Genomic DNA, 11,894 nt, shown 5'->3' on the forward strand with positions numbered 1-11,894 from the left:
TTCACTGATTTCATCTCCTTGTCAAAGATCAGTTGACCATAGATAGATGGGTTGATCTCTGGATTCTCAATTCGATTCCATTGATCTAGGATTCCATTTACCCGTTTTGTCTTTAGCTGTTCAAACTTTTTTTTCACCCTTTCATTTTCTTTTTAGAATTTTGTGGGTTTCATTTTGAAATTTAGATCCTTGCTCTATCTTATATCTTGAATTGATTTTTCATAAGTTTATTATTTTAGTGTAGATTTTTTCCCCCTAGACTTTTCTTCAATTGAAATTATGTTTTATATAATCATTCCTATACATGGTATTTTATGAAATTAATCACCATTGGACTATGCCGACCATTGCTCCATCTTTTCTGTTCCCCCGTATATCTTTCTTATTTACTTTACCCTCTCCTTCTACCCACTATGTTGTGCAACCCTGTGGTTTTGCCCCTACCCATCCTTACCTCCTTTCTCCCCTTGTGCTCCCATACACATTTTACTAGTTATCCTTCTATTTTTAAATAATGGTCTTATGCAGTGTTTATCCTTATGAAACTGAGTTAGTTTACTCAGCATAATGCTCTCCAGTCTTTCTCAAGTTATATAGTATTTTTTAAAATCATTGCTCCTGAGTGTTGCTTTGTATTTCATAGCTTTCTCAGTCCATTTGGTTGTGGTTGGATATTTGGGCTATTTCCATATTCTTGAAATTGTGAATAACATTGCTGTGAACAGTAGAGTACAAATATCTCTATTTGTGTCTCAGTTCTAATTTCCTTGGAGTATATTCTTAGTAGTGGAATAGCTGGGTCATTTTAATGTTCTGCTTTTTGTGGAAACACCAAATTGCTTTCAAGAGTGGTTGTGACATTTTACAATCCCACCAACAGTCAGAATTCCAATCTGTCCACATTCTTTCTAGCATTTATTGCTGGCTGTACTGCTAAACTTTGACACTGTTACTGGAGTAAGATGATATCTCATTGTGGTGATTTTGATTTGCATCTTTCTGATTGCCAGTGATGTTGAGTATTTCATCATGTGTCTGTTAGCCATCTGAATATCTTCCTCTGTGAAATGTCTTTGCATATCTTTTGCCCATTTTTTAAGTGTGTTACTAGTCTTTTTCTCATGGAGGTCCTGTAGTAGTTTATAAACTTTGGTATCAAACCTTGTCTGAGATAGTATTGCCAGATGTTTTTTTCCCTGGTCAGTAGGTTTCCTTCTCACCCTACTGGAAAAAGTTTTTTATGCACACAGGGATTTAATTTTTAGAAGGTCCAGTTCATCAATTTTATCCTTTCTAGATTGTGCATTTCTGACTATTTGTTAGTCTCTTTATATCATAGTGTTGGCCTTCTATCAGAATTCAGACAAGCATTTTACAGAAAGAAGCAGATGAAAGACATTTCCATTGTATTTTATTGACTATGCAAAGGTTTTTGACTATGAACTGAGGAGGAACTGAAGCATTTGCTGCAGAGGGCCAAGGACGGCAGCCTTCAAAATGGATTGAAGCTCAACATCAAGAAAACAAAGATTCTAAACCCTGGGCCAATTGACAGCATCATGAAAAGACTGAGTTTGTTCACAGCTTTAGTTTGCTTGGCTCTACAATCAACACTCTTGGTACCAGCAGCCAGGATTAAAAGAGAAATTGCACTGGGAGAGTCTGAAGAGTACTGAAGAGCAACTATGTCAGTCTGGAGACTAAGGGACACATGATACAGGCTATGGTCTTTGCAGTTACTTGCTATGCATCAGAAAGCTGGACAATGACTAGGGTTGATAGAAGGAGAATTGATGCCTTTGAACTGTGGTGTTGGAGAAGAGTATTGAATATACATACCATGCACTGCTAGGAGAACAAACAAGTTCATCCTGGAGAGGGTGAAGCCAGGCTGTTCCTTGGAGGCAAGGATTCTGAAGCTTCGTCGGACGTACTTTAGGCATGTTGCAAGGTGGGACCAGTCCTTGGAGAGGGACGTCATGCTTGGGATGGTGAAGGGAGAGGAGGCAGAAGGAAGACCCTTGAGATGGATTGACTCAGTTACTGCGGTAATGGGGGTAGTGTGTTGGAGACTGTAAGATTGATACAGGATAGAGCACGGTTTAGGACTGTTGTACATAGGATCGCTATAAGTCGCAGACAACTTGACGGCACATAACAACAACAACAACAAGATAAAAAAAAGGTGGCTAACCTTAAGAAGAAGAATGGAACACTTGATTGTGCTCATGCAAAACCTATACATGGACAAAGAGGCAGTCATCAGAACAGAGCAAGGGTACACTGCATGTTGCTAAATCAGGAAGGAAGTGCATCAGGGATGTGTCTTGTTTCTATATATTTTCAATCTGTATGTGGAACAGCCGAGCAAACTGAAGCTGTGAACAATCTCAATCTCTTTGCCATCCATCCTGATGCTACCGATTGGTCCAGTGGTGAGAATTTTTGTCTTCTTAACATTGAGCCTCAGTCCATATTGAAGGCTGCAGTCCTTGACGTATTGTGATGGGAAAGTCTGTGGTTAGGGACCTCTCCAAAATACTCAAGAGCAACAGTGTCTCTCTGGAGACTAAGGTCCGCCTGATACAGGCCATGGTTTTTGCAATCACTAGGGAGGATAGAAGGAGAATTGACGCCTTTGAGCTGTGGTGCTGGAGAAGAGTATTGAATGTACCATGAACTGCCAAGAAAAAAAACAGATTCATGGTAGAGAGGATTAAATCAGGCTGCTCCTTGGAGGCAAGGATTCTGGGGCTTCGTCTGACATACTTTGGACATGTTGTAAGGAGAGACAGGTCTTTAGAGAGGGACATCATGCTGGGTAGAGTGGAGGGACAGCGCAGGAGGGGAAGACCCTCTATGAGGTGGATTGATTCAGTGACTGTGGTACTCGGGATGGGTTTGTCAGGGGCAATGAGATTGGCACAGGATAGAGCAGGATTTAGGGCTGTTGTACATAGGGTCGCTATGAGTCGCAAACGACTCGACGGCACATAACAACAACAACAACATGTGGAACAGATCATTCAGTTATTTGCAGTTACTTACTATGCATTAGAGAGCTGGACAATGACTAAAGATAATAGAAGAAGAATTGATGCCTTTGAGTGGTGGTGCTGGAGAAGAGTTTTGAACACAGACCACCAGAAGAACAAATAGGTCTGTGTTGGAGAAGTGAAACCAAGTTTCTCCTTGGAGACAAGAATTTTGTAGCTCCACATTACCTACTTTGGGCAGGTAAGGGACCCGGAGGGACCAGTTCTTGGAGAAGGACATCATGCTTGGAAAGGTGAAGGGACAGTACAGGAGAGGAAGATCCCAGATCAGGTGGATTGACATGGTAACTGAGGTAATAGCATTAGGTGTGTCAGAGTCAGTGAGACTGGCTCTGGGTAGGGCTGGGTTTAGAGCTGTAGTACATAAGATTTCCATGAGTCACAGGCAACTCGATGGCACATAACAACAACAACAAACCTTTTAAGCTGGTCACATTTTGTCCCTTATGGACTTTATGGTTTGCAGCTTTACTGCCAGGTATCTGATCCACCTTGAATTGATTTTTGGGTAATGGTGTAAGATGTGGATTCCATTTCAGCTTTCTGCAGATAGCAGTTTTAGTTTTGCCTACACTATTTATTGAAGAGGTTGTCGTTTCCCCATTTGATAAGTTTTGTTTCCTTGCTGAATATCAGTGCATCTTTGTTGAATACATGAGTCTATTTCAGGGTTCTCAATTCTGTGCCATTGGTCTTTATGCCTATCATTGTACTAGTACCATTCTATTTTGGTTATCACCACTGTGTAGAAGGTTTTTATTGCATATAATGTGAGACATAAATCCTGATTTATTCCTGTGCATGTGGATCCCGTTTACTTTTGAGTTCCATTTTCCTAAGAACTAATGATACTGAGTATCTTTTTATGTGCAATTACCCAATTGTTAATCATCTGTGGAGAAATGTCTACTCAGATCTTTTACTCATTTTTTTATTAGGCTATTTTTTTATTGTTTGGATGTGGTTTCTTTATCAAAATACAACATGCAAATATTTTTTCCCTTCTGTGGGTGATCTTTTCCCTTTCTTGATGTTGCCCTTTATAGCATATATTTTGTTTTTTTTTTTTACTCTGACAGTGTTTATTTTTCTTTTGTTGCTTGTGCTTTTTGTTTTATATTTAATAAACTGTTGGTTAACCAAGGTCATGAAGATTATACATTTTCTTTCCAGAGCTTTATACTTTATTTCTTGTATTTCACTATATGTTGAGATTTAAGTTAATTTTTGTATACGATGTTAGCACTCCAATTTCATTCTTTTACCCATGGATGTCCAGATGTCTCAGCACCATTGGTTTAAATTAGTATTCTTTAGTTGTCTTGTCTTTCTTTGTCAGAATCAACTAATCAACTAATAAATATAAGGATTTACTTATGAAAAATTATAATTTTAGCTCACTTACCCTTATATTTCTTCCTGTGCCATCACCACACTGTCTTTATTACAGTAGTTTTATTTTTTAAAATTGGAATGAGTACGTCCTTCAACTTTCTTCCTACTTCAATATTATCTTGCTATTCTTTCATTTTCATATGAATTTTAGTACTAACTTGTCATTTTCTACCAAAAAAAAGTTAGTTGGCATTAATAGAATTTGTGTGCAATCTATGATAACTTGAAAGTATTGTTGCCTTACTGATATTAATCTTCCTATCTATGGAGATGTGTATCTTTTCATTCATTTGTTTTTATTTTGTTCTCTTAAATTGATTTCAGCTTTTAGTGATCCTGTGTGACATAGTAGGACTATGCTGTAGGATTTTTCCAAGCTGTAATCTTTATGTGAACAGATTGTGAGGCTTTTCTCCCACAAAGTGGCAGGAGAGTTCAACTGCCACTTTCATTTAACAAACAAGTGCTTAACTGTTACACCACTAGGGCTCCTTTTACTCATTTAGATCTTCTTGAATTTCTTTCAGCAGCGTTTTGTAGTTTTTATTATACATGTCCTGCTTTCCTTGTATAATGCCCTGTTTTTATAATATTTTAATGTTGTGACCTATGAGAATGATACTCTATTTTAGGCTTCAGATTGTTTTTTCCTATAATATCTACATTTAACAAGATTATTTATTCTTTAGATATTTGACTCTGGAGATTCCTCATCTATTACAAAAGAAGAGAAATGGAGAAGGAATTTGCTTTGGGAAGACCCACAGGATCTCCTTTCTGAAACCAAGGAAGAACCTTTCAACAGAGTTCAGGTAAAGCAGAATGAAAAGGAGATAGAGTAAGAGAATGTAAATGAATTTCCGTTTAGACTGGGATTGACAGTTCTGTTGAATTGATTTGAGGTTATAGATAGAGATTTGTTTTATTCTTATATGTCTCTCTGGAGACTAAGGTCCGCCTGATACAGGCCATGGTTTTTGCAATCACTTGTTATGCATCAGAGAGTTGGACAATGACTAGGGAGGATAGAAGGAGAATTGACGCCTTTGAGCTGTGGTGCTGGAGAAAAGTATTGAATGTACCATGGGCTGCCAAGAAAACAAACAGATTCATCGTAGAGAGGATTAAACCAGGCTGCTCCTTGGAGGCAAGGATTCTGGGGCTTCGTCTGACATACTTTGGACATGTTGTAAGGAGAGACAGGTCTTTAGAGAGGGACATCATGCTGGGTAGAGTAGAGGGACAGCACAGGAGGGGAAGACCCTCTATGAGGTGGATTGATTCAGTGACTGGGGTACTCAGGATGGGTGTGTCAGAGGCAATGAGATTGGCACAGGATAGAGCACGGTTTAGGGCTGTTGTACATAGGGTCTCTATGAGTCGCAAACGACTCAACGGCACATAACAACAACAACAATTCTTTAAGATTATTTTGTGAATCTCAGAAAACTTAGATTGTTCCTGTTACCTGAAATTCTGTATCTGGTGTTTATGTTTGCTTTTAGAAAGTACAATTCAAAAGTCCATTATTTGATGTCATGGAAGAGGGAGTACTAAAGCAGTTACACCTTCAGGATATTTTGCAAGAAGTCCATGATGACCTTCTAGAAGCCCAAAATGATTTACCAGAAGCCCAGAGTGATTTTCCAGAGGTCCAGAATGTTGAACCAGAAGCCCAGAATGTTGAACCAGATACCCAAGCTATTGAGCTGGAAATTGAGGAGCCCAAAGCTCAGGTTTTTGAGACAGAAACAGAAGGCGCTGTGTTGGAAGTTCAGAATATTGAACCAAAACCTGGAAGTGATGTGCTCAAAGCTCAGGAGTTTTCACTCCGAAAGCAGGATTTTCTACCCAAAGATGAGAATTTTCTACTCAAAGACCAAGTTAGTCTACTCAAAGGACGGAGTATTCTCTTCAGATACCCATGTATTCGACCCAAAGAGCAAGACCAGCAGTTTCTACCCAAAAGCCAGGTAAAACAAAGTGAAAAGGAAATAGCACCAGACAATATAAGCTAAGTGAGATTCAGAATGGGGTTTGCAAGTACGATTTGGGATTTGTAGTTGAAGGAGTTCTGGTGGCGTGGTGGTTAAGATTTTAGACTGCTAGCCAGAAGTTTAGTAATTCAAACCCTCTTGTTACTCTGCAGTAGAAAGATTGTGCTTCCATAAAAATTTACAGCTTTGGGAACTCTAAGGAGCAACTCCAGTTTTTCACTATGAATCTGTGTTGACTCAATGGCAATGGATATATTGCATTTGGTTTAGAGATTCAGAGATGGAGGTATCAAATCATTAGCAGCAGTGTCTAATCCATATGTAGACAATTCACTTTCCTTTTTTTGTCTTCATTAGGAAACATGCTTAAGGCAGCCATCTTCTGCTTTGACAGTTGAAAGAAGGAGAAAGGAACAGCTCACATGTGGCCGACAGCATCTTTTACCAACATTTGAAGACCAGCCATCCACTAGAGATCAGTTAGACCAACCAGAAGAAAAAAGGGATACACAGGAAGTAAATTATTCAGGGTTGTGTCTGCATTTTAAAAGGATTATATTCTAGAGCGGGATCCCAGTGCAGTGGAAAAGAATGTGTATTATACTATTGCTGTGTTGAGTGTTCTGTGTCTATGATTGTGTTATTTAAAGCTTTTATATCTTTGTTGAATCTCTCTTCATAAAAAATGATGCATTAAAATCTACTGTGGAATTTTCTATTTCTCTTTTCAATTCTGTAAAATTTTATGTGTTTTGAAGCTCTGTGGCTATTTATGTTTATTTTTGTTGATTTGACCTTTTAATAATTATATGCCTTTCTTTATCTCTTATGCTTATTGTTTCTTTTACATTTATTTTTTCCTCAAAGTCTAATTTTTTTTTTCTTCTCAGAATTGACATTGCTTTTCATCTATTTTTCTTCTGTTTGCTTGACATATTTTTCCATCTTTTTGAATGTTGGCTTATTTCCATCTCTGTCTAGGTGGCTCATTGTTGAATTGTGTTTTCTTACCCATTTTACTACTGCTTTTCTCTTGACTGATGAAATGAGTCTATTTACACTCAGTGTAATTATCAAAAGGTATGAATTTGTTGCTGTCATTTGTTGTATGTGTGCTAATAATGATTTTCATGTGTTTTTTTTGTACTGCATTGAATTTATTTATGGATTGTCTCATTTCCTTTCATCCTTCTAAGGGGTATAGCACTGGTCTGTCTATTTGCTGTACAGAGGTAACTCGTGGTTGCTATGATTCTAAACACTGTGACACTGATGCAATAATGGTTCCCTATGGTGGACAATGTTTGGTGGAGCTCTCTGATTAAAACAAGCTTGGAAGCAGGAGTGGCATCCACTTCCGAAATAGCTTGACTCTGGAAACTCTGTGAACTTGGAGAAATGATAAAAGTTATACAAGTGTTCAGGTCTTTTGTTCTTAGGGTGACTATGAGTCGTGTACAACTCGATAGCACTTAACAACAAACAACAACTCATTTCTTTTATTGCTAATGATTTTGTGTTTACTAAAATAATGATTTTTTTTTTTAAATTTTTGGAGAAAGTTAATTTTCTCTGCAGTTGCCCTTGATTTATTCCTGAATTTAAAACAATCTGATTTGTCTTGATACCATCTTGATTTCCTCTCAATTTGGAACTTCTGTGACCATGTATGCCTTCTTTTTGCTTTGTAATTGCTGTCTTTTATGGACTGATGTTTCTAGTTCCCTATTTTTGCAGGTTTATTTTAGTCTTGAAGGTTCTTCACCTGGGCTCACTTTGTGATGATGGTGTCATATGTCTTTATCTCAGGTTGTTGTCTGATGTTGGTTTTCGGTCTCCAGCATTTCTTGTGAGGCTGATTAGTTTTGACATGTTCCCTTAATTTATGTTCATCTGAAAAGGACCTACTAAATAATATTTCAGGAATAATTTTTCTGGATATTTAGTCCTTAATTGGCAGTTTTTTCTTTCAAGGTTTTACATGTGTCATCCCATTACCCTCTTGCCTGTGTGGGTTCTGCTGAGAAGGCAGAATTTAGTGTTACTGATAATCCATTATAGGTACAATGTTTGTTATTCCTACCTTCTCTCAGAATTGCTTTTGATTTTAGAGAGTTTGATCTTTCTGTCTTAAGAGATTTTCTTTTGAGGTCTTTTCTATTTGGTTGTCACTGAGCTACTTGAATTACTGTCCTTTTTTATTTTTTATTATTAATTTTGATGAAAATTTACAGATATTTTGGATTTCCATTCATTTATTGTTGCACTTTTCTCCCTGCCCATCCCCTCAGTTCATTCTTCTCTTTGAAAACTAAGAGAAAAATTTTTTCATTGTTATACAATCCCTCCCCCTAAGTCCATTCCACTATGCAGCCTTCCTTCTGGACTCCTGTCATGACAATGATACCTAATCATGTATTCCTTTTAAACAGTTCTCTCTCTTACCTGTTTCAATGCAGTATGCACAATTTATCCCATCTTTCACATTCTCCTCCCAACCCCAATGTCAGTCCCTTTTTACAACAGTGCCACTGTACAGTATTTGTCCTTTTGTGACTGAGATATTTCACTCAGCATAATGTCCTTCAGGGCCATCCATTTTGAATAATATTTCATGAGTTCCTTGTTTTTCAGTGCAACGTAGTATTCCATTGTGTGAATATACCAGAGCTTCTCTATCCATTCATTTGTTGATGGACACTTAGATTATTTCCGGTTCTTTGCTGTTGTGAACAGAGCCATGATAAACATGGGTGTGCATATAACTGCTTGGGTGGCGGTTATGGTTTCTTTGGGGTATATTCCAAGTGGTGGAATAGCTGGGTCAAATGGTATTTCTATTTGCAACTTTTTGAAAAAGTGCTATACCGCCTTCCACAGTGGTTGCATCATTTTACACTCCCACCAACAGTGAATAAGGGTTCCAATTTCTCCACAACCTCGCCAGCATTTGTTGTTTGCTGTTCTGTTAAATTTTGCTATTCTTACTGGGATGAAATGATATCTCATAGTTGTTTTGATCTGTATCTCTTAGAGCGAGGGATTTTAAACATTTCTTTATGTGTTTGTTTGTCATTTGAATGTCTTCTTTGGTGAAGTGAATTGTTGTCCTTTTTATATTTCATGATATTAGGGATTTTTTTTTCTGCAGCAGATGTTACAGCCCTGCTCACTGAAACTGAGGAGGACCTCATGCACTTACTGCAGAGGGTCAAGGACTGCAGCCTTCAGTATGGACTGAGGCTCAATGTCAAGAAGACAAAGATTCTCACCACTGGACCAATTGGTAGCATCAGGATGGATGGCTAAGAGATTGAGATTGTTCACAGCTTCCGTTTGCTTGGCTCCACGGTCAACACTCTTGGCACAAGCAGCCAGGAAATCAAAAAACGTATTGCGATGGGAAAGTCTGCTGTTAGGGACCTCTCCAAAGTATTCAAGAGCAACAAAGTATTCAAGAGCACCTTGGTCTCTCTCTGGAGACCAAGGTGCACCTGATACAGGCCATGGTCTTTGCAGTCGCGTGTTATGCATCAGAGAGTTGGACAATGACTAGGGAGGATAGAAGGAGAACTAATGCCTTTGAGCTGTGGTGCTGGAGAAGAGTATTGAATGTACCATGGACTGCCAAGAAAACAAACAGATTCATCCTGGAGAGGGTTAAACCAGGCTACTCCTTGGAGGCAAGGATTCTGGGGCTTCATCTGACATACTTTGGACATGTTGTAAGGAGAGACAAACAGATCCTTGGAGAGGGACATCATGCTTGGTAGGGTGGAGGGACAGCGCAGGAGGGGAAGACCCTCTATGAGGTGGATTGATTCAGTGACTGAGGTAATCGGGATGGGAGTGTCAGAGACAATGAGATTGGCACAGGACAGAGCAGAGTTTAGGGCTGTTGTACATAGGGTTGCTATGAGTCGCAACTGACTCAACGGCACATAACAACAGATTTTCAGTTATTTTTTCAATGAGATTTTTTTGTTTTGCATTGCTTTAGTGTCTTCTCTTATAGAATTTTGGTGGCACTTAAGTTATTCTTCTTAAAACAACTATATTATATCACCCCAGTCACAATAGCAAAATTTAACAGAACAGCAAACAACAAATGCTGGCAAGGTTGTGGAGAAACTGGAACCCTTATTCACTGTTGAAGGGAGTGTAAAATGGTGCAACCACTGTGGAAGGTGGTATGGTACTTCCTCAAAAAGTTGCAAATAGAGGTGGACCATGGGCACCGGCGGGAGGTGCGGTCCTCAGCCAGGGAAAGGCGGCATCGAGGGGGCGGCTGCCACTCCTCCCGCAGCATCGGCTCCTGCCAGTACAGGTGCATCGAGTGCAATGAAGAAGCCAAGGAGCTGTACCGAGACTATCACCACGGTGTGCTCAAGATAACCATTTGCAAATCCTGCCAGAAACCTGTAGACAAATATATCGAGTATGATCCTGTTATCATCTTAATTAATGCAATTTTATGCAAAGCCCAGGCCTACAGACATATTCTTTTCAATACTAAAATAAATATCCATGGAAAACTGTGCATCTTTTGTTTGCTCTGTGAGGCATACCTGAAGTGGTGGCAGCTTCAGGACTCGAACCAGAACATTGACCCTGATGACTTGATCAGATACGCTAAGGAATGGGAGTTCTACAGAATGTTCGCAATTGCTTCTTTAGAACAAACCACCTTTTTTATTGCCATTTTTACCTTTTTGTGGGTTGAACAACCAATGACAGCGGAGAAAAAGCCCAACTTCCTTTTACTGCTGAAAGCATTATTACTGTCTAGCTATGGAAAATTCCTGCTGATTCCAGCTGTCATTTGGGAACATGACTACACACCACTGTGCCTCAGACTCATCAAAGTGTTTGTCCTTACATCAAACTTTCAGGCCATTAGAGTGACCCTGAACACAAGCCGGAAGCTGTCCTTGTTGACCATCCTGAGCGGATTACTTCTGGAGAGTGCCATGGTTTACCTCTTCCAGAGGATGGAGTGGGACGTTGGCAGTGACTGTGCCATCTATAAGTCTCAGGACCTGTGAAGAGTTTTATTCTTCTTCACCATTTATCATTTGACCAACTGCATCGGAAAAGAAAATTCCTGATGTCCAAATCGAGCTGCTTTTTTCTGTTGAGTGAAATGGAGCAAAAGATCTAGGTTTCTCACAACAAAAAGTGATTGTGGTGTTGGTAACCCCCAGGCCCTGTCCCATCCACCCGCACACGCTCGAACAACTAAAGCACATGCATATAGATAAACACAGATGTATAGAGATCCCACACAAGCAGAAGGATGTCCTACAGAAGCTGCTACATGCAGTAATAAGTAAAAGCCTGTTCATTAGAGACACACCAGGTAAGCATTTGAATGTCCAGAGAGATGTGAGTTCATGATTCACATATAACAAAATATCTATGTTTCATGACATGTTTATACATTTTT

At 39.0% G+C, this 11,894-nt stretch overlaps 1 protein-coding gene across 1 annotated transcript in view; it reads left to right on the plus strand.

The window, feature by feature from the left end:
* The window catches only part of CCDC15 (coiled-coil domain containing 15), a 176,689-nt gene that overhangs the window by 59,147 nt on the left and 105,648 nt on the right, over positions 1-11,894 (plus strand). The window contains exons 5-7 of the mRNA XM_006892846.1: positions 5,141-5,263; positions 5,957-6,424; positions 10,660-11,451. Of these exons, the coding sequence (XP_006892908.1) occupies positions 5,141-5,263; positions 5,957-6,424; positions 10,660-11,451 (1,383 nt within the window). The remainder of the gene's footprint in view (positions 1-5,140; positions 5,264-5,956; positions 6,425-10,659; positions 11,452-11,894) is intronic.

The sequence above is a fragment of the Elephantulus edwardii genome, unplaced genomic scaffold, assembly GCF_000299155.1.
Source record: "Elephantulus edwardii isolate Elephantulus edwardi_28Jun2011 unplaced genomic scaffold, EleEdw1.0 scaffold00120, whole genome shotgun sequence".
Taxonomy (NCBI): Eukaryota; Metazoa; Chordata; class Mammalia; order Macroscelidea; family Macroscelididae; genus Elephantulus; species Elephantulus edwardii.